Raw genomic sequence first — 20181 nt, forward strand, 5'->3', positions numbered from 1 at the left:
AACGTGCAGGAAAGAGGCCTTTGAGGACCCGCAGCCAGATTATTCAGACCTCTGTTTTTAATCTCCAGCCATCACGGATGTATGGCACTGACAAAGTCTGTCATCGCATGCAAATGTACAGAATGAAATTGCACTCCCTGTGCAGAACAAAAAAAAAAAACTTTTGAATGGGTGTTGTTTGAGTGTAGTTGTGCAGATAATGAAAAGGCTATTGAGTATATTCAACAGCCTTTTCATGAGCTGGGCTTCCAATCAACTCGAATATAGTTGAGAATTTGCTGTAAAACTGCACCAAGATCAGTGTAGTTGTTTGCAGAAAACTTCGCTTCCTAGCTTAAGGTTCCATTCAAAAGAGGATGCCATTTGCAAGCCAGTTGAGAGGCTGCGCCCATTGACATGCAAATACGAGACAAAAGCAACAAGCAGCCCTGCAGTTCCTCAGTCCAGTCACCTACAATGTGGATCCCTGCCAGCCCGAGACCTCCATTGTTTTCATCCCTTGAGTGACTAACTGTGCGCTTTGGGCTCTCAGACCGAGAAAAAAACGTGGATTTGCGACTTGATCCGAGCAACAAATGAGCACGAGGCTTCACTTCACACATCGACTGGGGGGCTCCAAGTCAAAACATTGTTCCTTGGGCAGAACGAGTAGCCTTGGGAGCTTCGACGTGGGGAGGATCGTAAATCCGACAGTGCTAAATGTTGCTTTCTGCAGTGGGATGTAAACAGGGCCAAGGAGGAGTGAGAGTGACTTGTCCAACTCGAGGCGTTCACGTTAGCGCATCTGAGTCATCCGGTGATCCTCGTTTTGCCTCAGTTATGGCTCAGTGTGCGGCTCATCCTGCCGTCCTTTTCATTCTGCTGGTGTTCGGTCTGGCCGCGGTCCTGCTTCTCACTGTGCCGAGCGAAGACATCCCCGTGGCGCCCGGCTTTATGGTAAGGTCGGCCCCGCGGGTTATTATTGGATGTGTGATAGTGTGAGGTTGGTTCACATGTAACCAAAGACTGCAGGAGGTGAGGTTCCCCAGAAGAATCTCTGGCACTGGAAATGTGATTTTTATTCAGATCCACATATTTTAAATGATAGTCTTGTATTCTCTATGCATGACAATTGCTAGTTTATGTATTCATCAGACACCACGTTGATATTCACAGTGCTTAGGTGCACAGTATACACTGGCAGAAAGAAATAAGCATTGGCTTGTAAATGGGAGGACAGAAATGGACTCTCGTTGTACCCTCATTTACGACCGCAGATGTATATCTTTAATCAAAATGCAATTAGAACGAAAGGAACATTTGATTGAAGAGGAAAACGTGTAGCGTTTCAAATCTTAATTGACTTGACATCCCAATTTTATACCACAACCAAAAATCTGAACGAAATCAAGCAAAGCCAGCAGCATTTTTGGGTTGTGTGTTTTTGTTTTGGTGTGAAGTTGTGACAAACTTGTCTATAGTTGCTCCACTGACTCTCGGCACTCTTTAATTTGTTCCCTAATCTTGTAGTACGGAATCGTTTTGGATGCCGGATCCTCACACACATCCTTATTTGTATACAAGTGGCCGGCAGACAAGCAAAATGGCACCGGTGTGGTCACCCAACACAGTGAATGTCATGCGACGGGTAAGTTAAAATGGATTCTCTCCCGTCATCCGTTTTCAAAGTATTTGCGTTTAATTTTGTTACGCTTCTTATACTCTATAAACATCCATTGTGGGGGTGAATCCGGTAACGTGCTCAAATCACAAAATGAGTCATGTCACAAAGTGCTTATCTCTTTCAGGTGGGGGGATCTCCAGCTATGCGGGTCAACAGGGAGCGGTAGGGCAGAGCTTGGAGGTGTGTCTCGACCAGGCAGTGCACGACGTCCCTGCACACAGACACAAGGTCACACCCGTTTACTTGGGGGCCACAGCTGGCATGCGGCTTCTGCGGTGAGTCAGTGTGGGTTTGGATGGAATTTTGCAAATCTGTATCTTCATATTCTAGACCATCCATCTATTTTCCGGGCAATCCGGTCTTCCTCCCACATTCCGAAAACATGTGTGGGGGCTTGAGTTAGGACTGTGAGTGTGAATGGTTGTTTGTTTGCAAGTGCCCTGCAATTGGCTGGTGACTAGCTCTGGGTCTACCCCCCCTCAGTCATCTGAGATAGGCTGTGCTTTGTGATTGGCTGACACCCAAAAGTGAATCGTATTAGATTCTTCCGAGCCGCCTGATCCTCACTAGGGTCGCGGGGGGTGGTGGAGCCTATCCCAGCTGTCTTCGGGCAGTAGGCGGGGGACACCCTGAATCGGTTGCCAGCCAATCGCAGGGCACACAGAAACGAACAACCATTCGCACTCACACTCACACCTAGGGACAATTTAGAGTGTTCAATCAGCCTGCCATGCATATTTTTGGAATGTGGGAGGAAACCGGAGCACCCGGAGAAAACCCACGCAGGCCCGGGGAGAACATGCAAACTCCACACAGGGAGGCCGGAGCTGGAATCGAACCCGGTACCTCTGCACTGTGAAGCCCACGTGCTAACCACTGGACTACCGGGCCGCCCTCGTATTAGATTATTCGGTGGAAATGTTACATACGATATGTTATCATTTTGTTTTTTGTTCTTTCAACCTCCCAGTATTTCCAGTCCGCACCATTCAGCTCAAATTCTGCAAGAAGTTGGCCGTAAAATCCAGTCATACCCTTTCAGCTACCAGGGGGCCACCATTCTGTCCGGTCAAGAGGAGGGAGCATACGGTTGGGTCACTGTCAACTACCTCTTAGAGAATTTCATCAAGGTATGGGTAACACTCGTTAGGAACTCAACTGCTTCTGCTAACTGAGAAAGTTCAGAGGCAGCAAGGCCTTTATTTCATTAAGACATTCGGAGGCGGTAGACTATCAATTACTCTTTTTCAAAGCACTGTGTCTTATGCATAGAAGTGAGAGGGTAATCCATGTTTCCTGTTGGAGGAGCAAAAGAGTACAGTTTAAAAAAAAAGGGAAAAGTAAAAGAATCTAAAATTGAGCCCTGTGGGACACCAAAAGCGATTGGAGCTGAGGAAGTGAGTGGCCAAGGCTTAGATAGGCCGTCTGCATTGGTGGTCAATGGTTAATTGTAAACATTGATCAGTGTTTGAGACAAAAGTGACACAAAGAACAGTACAACGGTGCCTCATTGTTCTACTGTAATTCCCTTCTAGTATGGCTTTGTAGGGCAGTGGCTCAGTTCGGAGAGGCCCACAGTCGGGGCCCTGGATTTCGGCGGTGCATCCACCCAGATAACATTTGTGACTCGGGAGCAAGTGGAGGATGAGAAGGACATGATGAAGCTCCATCTGTATGGTCAGGAGTATTCTCTGTACACACACAGCTTCCTCTGCTACGGGCAGGATCAGGTCCTCAAGAGGCTGCTGGCCCACATTTTCAAGGTACTTGACTTAACTTGGGCTTGATTGTAAGCAAAATATTGCAAGTACTTTAAATTAAAAGTTACCAATAAAATGTTTGGGTAATATCCGTTTGTATCAATATCATAACGTGAGAAATGAAGCTGCTATTTTTTACGTATTTATTTTTTGCTGTGTAAAGTCTTTGGAGAAGTCATCTGTAAAGTTGTCCGTGCATCTCTCTGTTTCTCTCTCTCAGTCTCAGGGTCATTCAGTATCAGTCACTCACCCGTGCCATCCTCCAGATTCATCCGTAAAAGTAAATCTGGACAGCATATTCAACTCTCCATGTACAGCCAAGTACAAACCGAGCACCTATCAAGCGCAAGATTATTTGCTCATACACGGCAGCGGACAATATGAGCAATGTGTGGGCAATGTTTCCGAGATCTTCTCCTTCGACAGCTGCCCCTTCTCTCACTGCTCCTTCGATAACATCTTTCAGCCCAACGTGACCGGCAGCTTCATGGTAAGAATGGTAACATTGGGCTCTTGGAAATATTAACTTTACTTTGCTGTACACTTCCATTGCACGTGCAGTTATCGCGCTTGTCTGCTTAAAACAGGCATTTTCGGCCTTTTTCTACATTCACGCCTTCCTGCGGCGCATCACTGGCATCACAGTGAGCACTCCCGCGCAAATGGAGGAAGCTGCTCAAACGGTGTGCAAGATGAGTTTTGCTCAGGTAAGTGTCACATGTTTCATTTGTGGTTTAGGGTTTCTTGGATAATCTCTCATTTATTATGTCTGTACATTTTTGGAAGAATTTGACAATAACCGATGCATACTAGATAATAGGGGATGGAGAAATCCATTCAGAAAAAGTATGTTTCACATACATAAAAAAAAAAAAGTAACATCCTGAAGTCAGCAATTAACCACTTATATGTAATATTTTATTCTTATTCAGAGGGATGGACAATAAACTAAAGATTTAGTCATTCAATATATAATTTCAAATGATCGATTGACCCCCTCAAAGGAGAAAAAATCATTATAATATTAACTGTACATTAACACACTATCACATTGTTTTTTTTTTTTCCACAATCATTTAGATGCTGGCTCTTGCTCCAGATCAAGCATCTCGCCTGAGGGATTATTGTGCCTCGTCCGTGTTTGTCAAGATTCTCCTACTGAAAGGATACAGCTTCGATGAAAAGTCCTTCTCACGTATTTCGTTCAAGAAGAAGGTGAAACCTTTGAACAGTCAGGTGTTTTACTCTATGCTCTTAAGAAAATGAAGGTCCCTGTTCCAATCACAATTATTTTATCCTCCAGGCCGGCGATGCCTCCGTTGGTTGGGCTCTGGGCTACATGTTGAGTCTGAGTAATTTGCTGCCATCGGAAAAAGTTCGAACATGGAAGGCATTGGCCCCGGGAATATGGGAAAGCCTTACAGTTCTTTTTGTGCTGCTCTCTGTTACCGTCTTGGTCTTCATCGCACTTCGAGCCCGTGAGTGGAAAAAGAGAGGACTCAGTGACCGCGCTCTCTAGACTTTCAATGACACGCAGTGCGGTCAGAAAGCAAATAGACTGTGGTACAGTTTGACTGGATCACCCTGGATTTAAATATGAACTTGAAGCTTCAAAAATGTTTTGAACTCGTGATTTTACAGGACCTCAAACTTGCTTGCAAAGTGACTACTGTCTCACACCGCAAATGTTTGACTGTCATTTTGTATACATAAAGCCTCTGGTGGACCAAACACACAAAATAGAATATGTATTGAAAATGTTTGATTTAATTTCTGGAGTACATAAACAACACAATTATTAATGAGTTTTGAAATCTTAACTTAAGACCACAATCGTTCAGCAATATATGACCCATTTCTTTTCATATTAACTCAACTGTATGTTTTTTGCAAATATTTTGCAATTATGGTGACAATGTGGTTACTGTTCTTGATCGCTGTTTTAAATATTTGACTAAAAGTACATTTACATGCATCCTACACTTCCGCCATAATTATAATGAATGAAAAAGAAAACAGTACACTGAAATATGGAGTGACGTTCGCGTGTGAAGGAAGTGGCTGTCCTGGCTCAGTTTCTTTCACAATAAAAGTTATAAGTTACGATATCAATATTTTTATTTGTATATGTTCTGTTAATTACTATTATTGATTTCCAAAAGCCAAAAGAAACACAGTGCTGTCATCCCATCCACAATAGCCTTCTAAATTGATAGAATATAGTAAACCAGTCAAATGAATATTTTGGATTGAAAACGGTAAACCAGAAGTAGTTTGAAGATACGGAAGTGACCTGCTACAAAACACTTTTTGTAGTCATGCATGGAATCGCAATACTTTAGTTTTGCACCAGCCGAAACTAATTTTTCAATTACAATAGTAACCTAGAAAATTGCTAATTTACTTGCCCTCGTAGCTGTCAAGTTGTGTGTGGACATGTGCACACAAACTAAAGCTGCTGCCCGCATGGTAAATATCCCGCAGGCAGACATCGATCCCTCCGGTGTATTTAAGTACGTCCTCATCAGAGTCCACAGCAAAGAGATAGGAGACGACACAGAAGTAGACATAGTCCGTGGATATGGCTGGGCCGAGTACCACGGTAAGTGCTGCTAATGTGTGACAAAAATATATCCCAACCCCATCAACTGATCATCCTGCACATGAACCGCCAGCCACTGATTATCTTTTTTTTTTAATATACTGCACATAATCACATGAAATTGTACATGTCAGCCGATATCTACGAGAAGGTTTCTGAGGAGTTGGAAAGGGATGGACTCTTGGACTGTGAATGCGTCGGAGGTGGAAGGATCAGACATGATGCCCAAGCGAAGAAGATCCATGTTTACGGCTACTCTATGGTGAGTGTCCAATTCAGCCCCCCCTCGCAAGTCCTGACAGTGTATTTCCCCAAGGGCGAGTGACAGTGTAGTGTTTTTCCTTTACAGGGGTTCGGAAGAGCAAACCACGCAATAGCCACTGAGAAACTGAAGGTTCGGTACCCGGACTATGAGGTGACCTGGGATAACGAAGGATACTGATTGAAACTATCGCGCACATTTCATAGACATCATCATTAAAGACCTTATCAAACATGAACTTTTCCCTCCCACATTTACATCCTGATGCTATTTTGTCTAAAGTTACTAATTATGCCTATGTTTTCACTTCCTACCTTTTTTGCCACACGAGGGCAGTGTTGACATGTCCCTAGGACGTTAAAAGGGCAAATTAGGCAAGAAATTATTTCAATAAATACTACTTGTGAAAGATGTCAGAATCAGTTTCATTGCTAGTGGTACTTTTGCCCGTTTTTACAGACCTTAGTGTGGACTTAAAGTTAAATATATTAAACATTGTAATATCCACACCTCGGTGACCACCTTTACTCACATTGATTTTTTTTTAATTTAAATTTTTGTTTTTGAGTTTTGGATCTTGGTGTTTGGCACTCATGTATACCTAATGTTATGGACGCTTGAGTTCATATCGAAATAAATGTAGACGCTATGCAAAATCACTGTTTCTTATGAATGATTATAACGTTAGGTGTGGATGTAACGTACAGTGTCAGTGCTTATGAGATTTGACAAGCATGTACCTTCACGCCTCAAGAACAATATCTCCTCTTTTATAATCTGTTCAGTTGACTCCACAGTTTCATAAGAAATGATGTTGCCAAGACTGGTTTGGCAACAGCTAAAAAAGAATGAAGCATTTGCACGCACGGTTAGTGGTGCTTGTGTAAGTCTGTTGATCATATAATATGTCATTAATTTCGTGATTTAATACTGTATGCTGCACAAACGACACCCACGGCAGGTTTCAAGGTGAAAAATATGGCTGAGCAAGAAGAACAAAAAGAAAAAGAAAAACACGAGAATGATTGCCAAGACTTGGGAGGATTTTCGATGGACCGATGAGACATAGGTTTATATAGCGCTTTCACAACCGCATAACCCATGCTTGAAAAATAATGCTTGAAGAAAATTCAACAATACCCAACATTAAGATATCCTTTATTTGTCCCACACTGGGGAAATTTACAACTGTCATGTCATAACTGGAGATTCTTGCCCATGAGAAATCTGGAGAATGTGTCATCTCAAAAATATGTGCCGCCTTTGAAATCTTGGCACATTCATGTGCCACGGTGCCCTAATATGTCGTTTATGATAGAGTTGCATGCGGGTAGAACTTAAAGTCCACTTCTTATCTTTTCGGAAGGAACATTAAGAAAGAGACTAAAGTCAGCTTCGGGAGACGTCGGTCAGAACCCATCAGATTGCGCCCCGAGCTGCCAAAATGTGGTGGAAGGGGAGAAGGATTGAACAAATCAGAACCTCGGCCCTCATCTTGGCTTTCGTTCTCAACTTTGGTAAGTCAAGTAAGCCGAGTGCTTCAAGTTTCATTTGCGCGAATGAAATACAATGTTGAATTTGTCGTCAAGGTCAAATCATTGGTTCTCAATCAAAGTGTTTATCTTGGGGGCTCGTTATCATCCTTTAAGGGTCATTGGCCGATATTTGTATCGTTTTAGTAGCGTACTTGTACTAAGCTACATTCATATTGTTCTGCTGCAGCAATGCAAACTCTAGCTATGATCAATATCATAAACGGGCCTCTTCATGATGCGGTTATATATGAAAATATATTATATTCTACTGCGATTCAAAGTTATTTATGCATCGGCGGCATATCTCCGCGTCAGCAAAACGAATGTGATGTATTTGTAAAGAACTCGTCTATGCTATTCAAGATGGAAACACACAAACATATCATCGATGCAACTCTAAATTATGTCGCAGCCATTACATATCAGTAAAAAAAAACCAAAAAAGGTGCTGACGAGAGAGTTTTCATCCAACGCGGTCTCCGACAATTCTGATTTAAAGACCTTTGGATGGACAATTGGCATTTTGCCCGCATTAACCGGATTACTTTCCCTGTGGCCTTTGAGCTTCCTGCAAAGAACTGTGCCATAAATTGTGACAGTCATGAAATCAGATAAGATGAATGAATGAATGAAGCAGAACGCAAAGGCACTGTTGATTTTCCAAAACAAAGCGACTCCTTGAGTAAAATATATCATAGCGTCGATCCTGGAAGGTAATTTGAACAATTCATTCATTCATTCATCTTCCGTACCGCTTGATCCTCACTAGGGTCGCGGGGGGCGCTGGAGCCCATCCCAGCCGTCTCCGGGCAGTAGGCGGGGGGCACCCTGAATCGGTTGCCAGCCAATCGCAGGGCACACATAGACGAACAACCATCCACGCTCACACTCACACCTAGGGACAATTTAGAGTGTTCAATCAGCCTGCCATGCATATTTTTGGAATGTGGGAGGAAACCGGAGCACCCGGAGAAAACCCACGCAGGCCCGGGGAGAACATGCAAACTCCACACAGGGAGGCCGGAGCTGGAATCGAACCCGGTACCTCTGCACTGTGAAGCCGACATGCTAACCACTGGCCTACCGGGCCGCCCTTGAACAATTCAAACTTTGGTAAAGTTGCTTTTTCCCCCCCCCCCCAGCTGCCTCTCATCCATGTCTCAGCCCTGAGAGGAGATGCGACTTTGTGTGTGACTGTTTGGATTGCGATGACGAACAGGACTGCGGTAAGGTTCTTGTCCCTGAAATGACTCCTCAGGTAACAATATTGACGGGAGTAAGTCTGTGTATTCCTTCCAAGGCTACGGCGGGAAGGGATTCCGGTGCGACTTTGAGGACTCGGGAATATGCGGGTGGAAGGATGAGTCCTTGAACGCAGCATACAGGTGGGAACGACGTCAGAGAGGTGACACGCTGACGGGAAGCGGGCCGTCCTCCGACTTTACTACCGGGACTGCCTCAGGTATGGATGACTATCGATGTCACTTCAAAAAAAAAAAAAGCGTCCGCAATAACACAGCATCGTAAATGTTTTTGTGCGGGAACGATTTAACGCGCACTTTTCGTCCAGGTTGGTTTATGGGTGTGACAGAGGTCAAGTCCGAAGGGGTCAAAACCGCAGTCCTTGTGTCACCAAAGATGCAAGAGTCCTCGCCGACATGTCGTCTTCGTCTCAGATATTTCCTGTGGGATTCGGGTAAGCAAACGGTAGCTCTCTCGAAGCTGTTTTGAATCGCGGTGCGCTACGATGGCGCACCGCCGCGGTACGAATGTGACGCCGCCGCAGGTCAAACGGGACTCGGCTCCTCTCCGCTCTTGGCATCCGTCGTCCGGCAAGACGCGGAAATGGCCGTCGTGTGGCGGCTCGAAGCCACCAGCTTCCGAGGATGGAGCGAGGCCACCGTCTTTCTGGGTCGCATCGCCGCACCCTTTCAGATCCATCTTTACTCAAACCGCCTCCAGGGGCGGAGAGGCGATGTTGCCGTGGACCAGCTGGAGTTTCTGGACTGCGCTTTGCCCTGTGAGCACCCCCCTAATTAAATCTCTTTCTTCTTAGCGATACTGTCATCCGATATAAAATGGCCGCCCTTGCAATTGTTCTCTCTACTTGTCCAGTGCCACTACCTGGCAAAGAGTGTCCAGCCGAAATGCTGGAGTGTAAGCGCGGCGGCTGCGTCGCCCAACGTCAAGTATGTGACGGCACCGATGACTGTGGCGACTGGACCGATGAGGAGAACTGCGGTGCGTAAACACAAAAAAAAAGGCCGTCACAAATCGACACAGAAGAGCACTCCGATATCGCGTATCAGCCGCAAAGAAACCCGCCTCCTACCTTTGCCTTCTACCATGTCAAAGTTAAAGCTTCGCGATATCATTTGTAATTACCTAGTCGTTACAACATGCTTAAAATTGTGGGCGGAGTTTGCAGAAATATCTGCGGCATCATACCGAGTGATCATTACAGTAAAGCGCGGATGATGAAGAACTTAAGATAAACTGCGGAGGATTAAACAAGAACCACGCGCCGGTATGCCGATTCCGGGAGCTCTATGTTTGTGTTGGCTTTTCATGATTGACTTGAACTTTTTTTAGAATCGCATCTGCACACGGTTTGAATACCTCGGTTTGAAGTGCCTAACTGTGTGTGTGTGTGTGTGTGTGTGTGTGTGTGTGCAGAGGGATATCGGCGCTGTGATTTTGAGAACGATGTGTGCGATTGGGACCTCAGGTCATTGTCCGATCTCAAATGGGTACGGACCAGTCAGGAAAACATCTCGGATCCTTTGAAAGGACCAGGACGGGATCATTCCAACAACAGCGTATCGGGTACTACCAATTATAATTCATTCATTCATTCATTCTTTCATCTTCCGTACCGCTTGATCCTCATTAGGGTCGCGGGGGGTGCCCATCCCAGCCGTCTCCGGGCAGCAGGCGGGGGACACCCTGAATCGGTTGCCAGCCAATCGCAGGGCACACATAGACGAACAACCACACTCACACTCACACCCAGGGACAATTTTAGAGTGTTCAATCAGCCTGCCACGCATATTTTTGGAATGTGGGAGGAAACCGGAGCACCCGGAGAAAACCCACGCAGGCCCGGGGAGAACATGCAAACTCCACACAGGGAGGCCGGAGCTGGAATCGAACCCAGTACCTCTGCACTGTGAAGCCGGCGTGCTAACCACTGGACTACCGGGCCGCCGACCTTAATTATAATTCATTATTATTATTATTTTTTTCAGCACAATGTGATGCGCAAAGTTCAACTGACTACAAATGTATTTTAAATCTACTCAAGTTATGCTGAAGCTGGTGTGTCTGGCAGGTCACTTTTTGTACGTCACCGTTCCCGACGGCGGGCTCCAAAACGATTGGGCTGCGTTCCAAAGTCCTCCACTAGAACCCACCAATAGTACTCATCCGTGCAAGGCAAGTCCGCATATTCATCTTCAGTGACTTTTTTTTGGTGTGTGTGTGTTTTACTATTTACGTCCGCGCATTTGAGCCGCGTCCGTTCCACTTCCTGTTGTAGATGGTCATGTACACGCACCAGTTTGGGCCGAGGTCTGGCGGACTGACGGTGCTGGTGGCTGATAAGAGCATCTCGGCAGCGTGGAAGCGGGGCGGAGCTCTGGGTGATGTTTGGGTCAAGGCCGAAGTGGAAATTGTCAATAACTCCACTTTTCAAGTTGAGTGTGGAGATCCTGGAACCCGCACACAGTTTTTTTTTTTTTATGCAAGGCCGCCGCCGCATCTTGGGAATTAGCATTTGTAGACAAATTGTGTCGTATGTATTTTTTTCTTCTTTCATGTTGTTCAACATTGACACTTTTTCCTCTCATCTTTAAAGATTCTGATCATGGCGGCTGTCAGGGAATTTGCATACGGAGGTATCGCTGTCGACAACATCGTGTTGTCACCTGAATGCCGCCGATCAAATGGTAACAGTGACAAATCGTCGTTTTAATTTTTTTTAAAAATGTATGGGCCTACGTAGGGCAGCCCGGTAGACCAGTGGTTAGCACGTGGGCTTCACAGTGCAGAGGTACCCGGTTCGATTCCAGCTCCGGCCTCCCTGTGTGGAGTTTGCATGTTCTCCCCGGGCCTGCGTGGGTTTTCTCCGGGTGCTCCGGTTTCCTCCCACATTCCAAAAACATGCATGGCAGGCTGATTGAACACTCTAAATTGTCCCTAGGTGTGAGTGTGAGTGCGAATGGTTGTTCGTCTCTGTGTGCCCTGCGATTGGCTGGCAACCGATTCAGGGTGTCCCCCGCCTACTGCCCGAAGACAGCTGGGATAGGCTCCAGGACCCCCCGCGACCCTAGTGAGGATCAAGCGGCTCAGAAGATGAATGAATGAATGAATGAATGGGCCTACGCAATCAAATCGTCCTGGTTTTGTTGAAGGCGTCCGCAGTGACGTTGACGCTACTTTGCTTTATCAGACAGTATGTGGCTGGAAAAATTCCCCAAATCTCCCAAGGACCCTTGCACCGCGCCTGAGAAGATGTGTGACTTTGAAAGCGACTGCGAGGGAGCAGAGGATGAAGCCGCGTGCGGTGAGTTTATGAAACACGTTTGTTCACATGTACCTGTAGCAACTGGTCGAATCACACACACACTGCTTTGCTCTCCAACAAACTTGTCCTTGAGCAGGAATGCTTATGCGTCATCTTATTACATACGCCCGGTGCGCCGATAATTGCGTCCACGCCCATGAGATTCTTTGTTTTGTTTTTTTTGGTGTTTTTTTTCTCTTTCCTTGAAAAGAATCAATAATGCAGTCCACGGGAGCCTTGTGCTTAACATGTCTGATCTCACATTTTTGAGATTTGAATATCCACCACAGCCTTCCTGCTACATTTCCAAAAACATTTTTGATTCTGATTTTTCCCCAGGCTTGTCGCCGTGAATTGGTGTTTTTTTAATCTGTACTCACAAAATGGAAAACATAATCCATATCCATCGAATTAAGCATGCTAATATGATTGTCTGCGTCACAGGGGACTTCTCATACAGTAAAGGCAGCTCAGGCTGGACAGACACGAGCATCGGGAGTCAAGGTTGGGTGCTTCACCAAAATTCTACAGCAAAAGGTACAGATGGACACCGAGCGTTGTATTATTCGCATTTTTCACAACTATACTTATAAACACATGTTTGTTTTTTTTTTTTTTTTTTTTTTTTTGGGCAGAAGAGTACTTATATGTGGCCGAGGCCCCGGGCCAGCAGCTGACTCAGGCACAGACGCGGACGCCTCTCCTGGGCCCATCTGGCCCTGCTTGCACCTTACAATTTGATTTTGCACTCACTGGAAATGCAGCTCACATTGGTACGCTTAGAAATCAGTCACACTGAATTTGTTTTTTGTGTGTCCCCCCCCCCCCCCCCCCCTCCGCCCCGCCCCTCACAGCATACATACATCAGTCATGTGACTATTACCATACATCAGTCATGTGACTATTACATGATTATGACTGCAGGTGAGCTGTCAGTTAGGGTGATAGACAGCCTGTTGGGTGTTCAGCCTCCACTGTGGGAATTCAGTGGCAAGACGGGAACAGAGGAGGCAGCGTGGCAACCGGCACAAGTTGCCGTCGGAGCCAGGAAACATCGCTTTCAGGTGCGTGTTTTTTTTTTTTGGGTGGGGGGGGGGTGATCCCCGACTCACAAAAAGTTACTTTCGTGTGAAGTATCTGAATGCGTTGCAACCCCAATAGATGAATTTATTTGACCTCCTTTCAATCGAGACTTCGTATGAGAAAAGCCGGAATTGCTCGAAAGACTTGTCACCTCGGCTCATCTTCATCTCCTTTTCCCCACCAGTTGGCGTTTGAATCTCGCGCGGTGAAACCGCGTCCTTACGCCAAGATTCAAGTAAAAAACGTTCACTTCACCGGTTGCCACGCCAACTATTTTCCCTCTTTTTCAACGGGTAACTTTTATTATTCAAAGCCCCAAACATAATGCTCCGGAACACATTTTTGCTGCAAGTCTCGGCTTTGTTTTGCATGGTTATCGGGAAGCACTGACGTGTAACTTTGAGGATGGGATGTGTGGGTGGCACCAGGACAACAGTGACAACTTTGACTGGACGCTGGTCGATGGAATGGACCACACCATCGGGATTGGTACGCTCATTGACGATATTGTTTTTTTTTTTTTTTAAGAAAGCTTTCTCTCCCCGAGTGCGCATTCATACAATCCGTCTTTTGATAGGTAAAAGTCTTGTGGTGGACATGTGGAGTTCCTCACTCCGTGGTGCTTTTGGACGTTTACTATCCTTGCCACTATTACCATTTCATACCGGTGGCCACTGTTTGACCTTCTTCTACAAAATCTACGGGACAAACACCGGTGAGGTACTCAGCCAGGATGTCACATCGACAAAGTTGTTTCACGATCAGTCGAACGCGGCGTGCGGGTTTTGCAAAGATTGCCTGGCAGCTGTTTTTTGGGGGGGGAACCATTTAGCGGGCGGTCCGGTAGTCCAGTGGTTAGCACGTCGGCTTCACAGTGCAGAGGTACCGGGTTCGATTCCAGCTCCGGCCTCCCTGTGTGGAGTTTGCATGTTCTCCCCGGGCCTGCGTGGGTTTTCTCCGGGTGCTCCGGTTTCCTCCCACATTCCAAAAACATGCATGGCAGGCTGATTGGACGCTCTAAATTGTCCCTAGGTGTGAGTGTGAGTGCGAATGGTTGTTCGTCTATGTGTGCGCTGCGATTGGCTGGCAACCGATTCAGGGTGTCCCCCCCGCCTACTGCCCGAAGACAGCTGGGATAGGCTCCAGCACCCCCCGCCACCCTAGTGAGGATCAAGCGGCTCGGAAGATGAATGAATGAACCATATAGCGCGTCTTATTGGTGGCATGATGTTGTCAAGAGCATCGAAATGATCCGAATGACATTTTCCTCTCTCAGGGGCTCTCAATGTGAAGTTATTTACTAAAGACGGTTATGAGACGTTGCTGTGGACCCGCAGTGGAGCTCATGGCAACACGTGGCATGAAGCTCACTGCCCAGTGCCGAACCAGTTCACCACGTATCAGGTACGCCGCAACACCAGCATATCTCGGGGGAAAAAAAATAATCACTCACTATAAGTCGCTTTTCGAATGACGCCACCACCACCGTCTCAAATATTTCCTCTACCCACAGTTGATGTTTGAAGCTGTACGCTCGGGTTTTGACGGCCGGGTGGCTATCGACGATGTGGCGCTGGTGGCCCGTCCCTGTTCTGTGCCAAGGTTGTGTTCTTTTGAGGGCCAGCAGTGTGGCTACAAAAGTTCCGGTCAGGTTTACTGGGTCCTTAGAAACGGACACACGCCAACAGCGACAGGACCCAAAACCGATCACACTCTGGAGACAGAACTGGGTAATCAAAATGAGCTTGTATATAAACTAGAGCTGTCAAACGATTAAAATATTTAATCTAATTAAAAATGCAATTGTCATAATTAACTCAAATATTTTCAAATTAACTAAAAAATTAATCGTGATTACTCACATATTTTTTTATCGTTTCTGAATTTCGTTTTACATTTTTTGTCCTGTTTTTCCCCATTTTAATGCTCTCATCAACTTGGAATCATGAATCGGTTTTCTTTGTGCCAAATGCAAATATTTACTGAAATAATTTCAATTTTACATGAACATTTTTCACTTGGAGCAGTTGTTCACACATCATCTCTCACACAATATTACTGTCCATCATACATCATACACAGAGAGAGAAGAACAGGTAACTTTGATCTTGTCAGTGGAGCAATCTGGCAACTTTTTAAAAGTCAACTTTCCATTCATAAACTCTTGAAGTATCCGTTTTCGGTGTCTCGCGCTGCCATGGCTGGCAAAACAGACATGGGCGTGATGTCAACAGCGTATGACATTCTGTTCTGTGTCCATACTAGGTTTCTACATGATGGTTAAGACCGGAGGAAGCGTTCTTCCCGCGGGCGCTACCGCCACGCTCACATCACCCGTTCGCATCGGAAAAGCGCTTACAGAGTGTCTGAATTTCTGGTATCACATGGGAAGCGAGAATCCTGGTGACTCCCCCGAACGCAACACAAGTGACAGACGGATTCATAAAGAATAGAACGCAATTTTTTTTTTTTGCAGGTTCTTTATCGGTGTATATGAAGCCGATGGAAGGTGAGAGGGTCAAGATTTTTACCGATAATCAGGACCAGGGAGATGTCTGGCGCCATGCTAACGGCAACATCTCCAGCAATCTTATGGACTGGCAGGTAGAATGTGGTGGTATTAAAATATATTTGGAAATGTGTGCATTATTTAAAAAAAAAATATTGGAATATGTTACCATTTCTAAAATATAAGAATTACGTAACCTCTGAAGCTCCGTATGAATATATCCGATCATTTGTGTTACTTATGTTTTGTTCTTCAGCTGCAGTTTGAAATTATAGGAAGAGGAGGCAAAGACACTCACGTTGCCATTGATGATATTTTCATTTCTGCTCATCCATGTGAAAATCAAGGTTGGTGGAGTTTAGCAACTGTTTCGTCAGCTTATTAGTTTTGGAGCTCTTGATTCCAAGTTTCACCAAACGGATACTATATGGTCAGCCCGTCATTTCTGCGTTTCATGCTACAAACTGGTGATGGTGATGGATGTCGTCTTAGGTTCAAAGTGTAGTTTTGAGAAAGGAATGTGTACGTGGAGTAACACTCAAAACATCCAGCGGGACCAACTGGATTGGGAGTTGACAAGTCACGAAAAAGAGATGCACTACTCTACCCCGTCAGAAGACCACAGTCTTGGAACGGAGAAAGGTCAAGAGTGCAAGCAAATATCAGACGCGTTGATTTCCTTCACAAATCCAAATCTGAGGAATGTCAACTGTCGGCGCGTGGCTCCATTTCACCATGAGCATCCTTCCATCTCCATTTTCCAGGTCACTTCCTGTTCATTCCCAGTAGCAACCGGACGGCGGCCAATCAGAAGGCTCAGCTGCTGGGCCCTCACCTGCCCCCGACCAAAGGCACTTGTCTGAAATTCTGGCTCTACAAACAATATTCAAGTAAGAATCAAGTTTTGCAAATAGTTTTCCATAAGCATGTTTTTTTTTTCTAAACCTGATTTGAACAAAATTAGCATGTCGAAATGTTTTGCCATGAAAAACTGAAATCATCATTCAAGATCTGATGTTTCCAACACTATTCTGAGTATGCTAATGCTAATGCTAATATAAGATAAGATATCCTTTATTCGTCCCACACTGGGGAAATTTACATTTTACATATTTAATATATTCATGTAAACTCTTTAAAGTCCCAGGACTTGCTTTATAACAGGCTTTCATTTTTTGGTGGTTTTTTTTTTCATCTTGTAGCGGACAGCCAGCTGAAGGTATGGACACTGTCCAAAGGTCTTCTCAATGAGCAGCTGGAGGTCACTGAGCTAGATGGACCGTGGAGGCGCTTCGACATCGACATCGTCTCCACCGAAGAATACCAAGTTAGTCGCTCACATCGTGTAAAACATTTTCGGCCCCGTCGTGACACTCACTGCTTTCCGTTCCGCTTTTGTCGCCAGATTGTTTTTGAGGGAATCAAGGGTTCCTTCGGTGTCCTGGCACTGGATGACATTGAGTACACCGTCGGGGTCAACTGTGCTAAAAAAGTCACTGATGGAGTCACGAGTAAGGAAAAACAAGCCTATTGCAGATTTTCAGAATAAAGCCCAAGTCAGAGACGGTTATACTGTATCTCGTGTTGCAGCATCAAGCAAGCCTAGCAATGCAGGAGGGATTGCAGCATCAGTCATTGTGGCCCTCCTGCTGATTGGCACCTTGATTGCCCTCTTCGTTTACTATCTGCGGATCCAAATGAGGGTCCGGGCTTTGACCGACCCGTCGTCGTCGTCATCATCTCCCGAAGATGGCGGTGGTTTCGGTAACGACAACTATGAAGCAGATCTCTCAGTAAGTTCAGGGCTGGAAGCCCAAAATGGCCTCGATCTAGTTCAAGCGCCATCCATCCATCGATCGTCCGTCGATTTTCTTTGATTGGTTCATCTTCCCTGTATGATCAGGAAGACCACGTGAGAATTTCACCAGAACAAATTCACCCAAAGGCAGCTGGGTTCAACAATGTCTCTGTGAGTGTCTCGAGCTACGAATGCGTCTTTGCAGTACAGTATATGCACTGTTCACTCGAACACAATATTGTGTGTGCAGGTCTCTTCCAGAGAGAGGGAGGCGGCGTGATAAAGGGGGGAAAAAAAAATCCCCGTCGGTGACCTTGTGAAATTTAGGCGATATCACAGCAGAAGAACTGCTTGTGTCGACCTTACATCACACACGCGCACCCACCCACACACACATGCACGCACGCACACACACACGCAGATACAAATACAGTGATGACAGCAGCTCGTTGCCACTGGACCGACAGAGGTGGAGATCCAAGTAGGGCAGGTTGTGTTTCCGAGGTGGAAATCTAGAGGAACTCTTTTAAAATGAGAAAACCCCTGCTTCCCTGAGCCTGACCATTGACATAAGAGGGCATGTGAAGGAAGTTGTGGACCTCAAGTTGAAAGGACAAAAGAGTTCATAAGGTAGAGACGTATGTTCATGGGCGTCCACCTGGAAGGAGCGGAAGGACGAAGCTCTTTTACAAAGGCAATTTTGAATTGATGGAGTGCCCTGCTGGGGAAAGAATAAAAGGAGGAATGATTGTCAAGATAAGTAACGGGTTTTGGAAGGAGAGTTGACATGCTTCAACCAATGTAACTGATGAATCCATTAAATTGATGAGCATTGAAAAATGCTTCTGTGTTTTTTTTTTTTTTTTTTTTTTTAAGGCATGACTCAAAAATAATAATTCATCCATACATCCATTCGTTTTTTGATCCGCTGATCCTCATAAAGGTTTGCGGGGCTTGCTTGGGCCTATCCCGTCTGTCTTCGGTCACCAGCCAATCGCAGGCTCGTTTTCAATGGGGTATGGAACCACTGTTTTTTGCCCCCCCCCCTCCCCCTTTACAGTCCCAGCAGTACTCGAATGCCCTTTGACGCAGAACACAGCACATGATTTCAATGAGCCAATCACCAGTCGGTTCGGTAGCGATAGCTACCTTGCTACATTTTTTTTTGGTGACCTGGTCAAATGTATCCGACATTTATGCGTCTAAGATTTGTGGTTCGAAAACTCAGATTTTTATGGCAGAATTTAAAACCGTCGCCAAACTGCATGGAAAACGATACTGTGTTGTTTCTCACCGACCTCCAAGAAAAATAACGGCCACATCCAACACCTTCTCGGATCATTTGCGTGTAAAAACATGTTCAACCAGCCCTGCATGAACCAGGAAGTAATCTGTTACATAACAAACAACATCACCCTACCCGTCCCCTCCCTCCCATTCATCCTCCCCCTTATTACATGTTATGTCTTGTAACTTGTTGTAACTGGCATATGCTTATTTATATGCTAGGGTCTTTTTTTTATTTATCCTGGACTTAAATTATCCTCAGAAGAGGATAGTTGGAGCAAGTTTTTTTTTTCCCCCCCTCTCCCTGCCCAGTGTTTTCCTTTCTGAACTCTTACTGTAATTTCCCCATTGCAGGACAAATAAAGGATATCTTAAACAATACAGTGTCAAGCAAACAAACACGGCCAAGTTTGTTTTGCAATTGTGACCTACAATCGCGCCTCCGCCTAATTCTCTTTCACACACTTTGTGTTGTCACGTTCTTTGATGGAGTCTCGACGAGCTTTGAGTGACTCACAATGGCGATTTGTGTTTTGTGATGTTTGCTGCTGTTGTGGCTCGGAAGTGCTGCTGAGGCTTGTGAAATTGCTGATATCTGATAGCGTAGTTTTTGCCTGAGTTGTTGACTTTCCATCATCATTATGCTTGATTTAATTAAGGTCACTGAGCTGGAAGCCTCGACTCATCTGAACAACTCAAGTGATCCGCTCACATCAGCAGGGACTACCGCTTTTGTTTGGCATCAGATCTTCTGTTCACCTCAGCTAAGGCTGTGCACTGTATCGAATGATTCGATTATTTTCCCATGCCTACTTGGAAGTTTTTATTCTTTGATTGTGCTCATTGCTGAAATCCTGAAAACTGACATTCTACTCAGTGGCTTCGTTTGGCTTTGTTTTAGGCATCGGATTTGGGAAAATGTATCTTTATTTCAAGAAGTAGTATTTCGATAACATGTACTGTATATTCGACCCTACGATTGGCGTCCAGGGTGTCCTCCGCGCCTCCTGACCGAAGACGGCTGGGATAGGCTCCAGCACGCCCCCTGCGACCCTAGTGAGGATAAGGCGGATCAGAAAATGGATGGATGGATGTTTTTTTTCTAATGATTCCCAAAC

At 45.4% G+C, this 20181-nt stretch overlaps 3 protein-coding genes across 3 annotated transcripts; all 3 read left to right on the forward strand.

The window, feature by feature from the left end:
* Window positions 1-174: 174 nt before the first annotated feature.
* Window positions 175-5441, forward strand: LOC127591170 (ectonucleoside triphosphate diphosphohydrolase 2-like). Its single transcript, XM_052051025.1, has 9 exons — window positions 175-936; window positions 1510-1627; window positions 1788-1938; window positions 2634-2793; window positions 3199-3426; window positions 3644-3913; window positions 4011-4130; window positions 4504-4638; window positions 4727-5441. The coding sequence occupies exons 1-9, from the start codon at window positions 700-702 to the stop codon at window positions 4940-4942; spliced, it is 1635 nt and encodes a 544-aa protein (XP_051906985.1). The 5' UTR covers window positions 175-699; the 3' UTR covers window positions 4943-5441.
* A 237-nt stretch (window positions 5442-5678) lies between these two features.
* Window positions 5679-6511, forward strand: phpt1 (phosphohistidine phosphatase 1). The gene is made up of 3 exons (XM_052051051.1): window positions 5679-6025; window positions 6160-6287; window positions 6375-6511. The coding sequence occupies exons 1-3, from the start codon at window positions 5860-5862 to the stop codon at window positions 6465-6467; spliced, it is 387 nt and encodes a 128-aa protein (XP_051907011.1). The 5' UTR covers window positions 5679-5859; the 3' UTR covers window positions 6468-6511.
* A 1037-nt stretch (window positions 6512-7548) lies between these two features.
* mamdc4 (MAM domain containing 4) lies at window positions 7549-18622 on the forward strand. The gene is made up of 29 exons (XM_052050990.1): window positions 7549-7804; window positions 8965-9048; window positions 9123-9284; window positions 9393-9518; window positions 9609-9842; window positions 9938-10063; window positions 10499-10648; window positions 11154-11257; window positions 11361-11516; window positions 11679-11769; window positions 12273-12386; window positions 12831-12923; window positions 13022-13159; window positions 13311-13450; window positions 13654-13762; window positions 13854-13958; window positions 14047-14184; window positions 14746-14873; window positions 14983-15199; window positions 15735-15872; window positions 15946-16073; window positions 16235-16325; window positions 16471-16620; window positions 16743-16868; window positions 17181-17305; window positions 17384-17489; window positions 17569-17771; window positions 17882-17947; window positions 18027-18622. Exons 1-29 carry the CDS (start codon window positions 7732-7734, stop codon window positions 18054-18056), a joined length of 3651 nt encoding a protein of 1216 aa, XP_051906950.1. The 5' UTR covers window positions 7549-7731; the 3' UTR covers window positions 18057-18622.
* The last annotated feature ends 1559 nt before the right edge of the window (window positions 18623-20181 follow it).

Source organism: Hippocampus zosterae, chromosome 18 (genome assembly GCF_025434085.1).
Source record: "Hippocampus zosterae strain Florida chromosome 18, ASM2543408v3, whole genome shotgun sequence".
Lineage (NCBI taxonomy): Eukaryota > Metazoa > Chordata > Actinopteri > Syngnathiformes > Syngnathidae > Hippocampus > Hippocampus zosterae.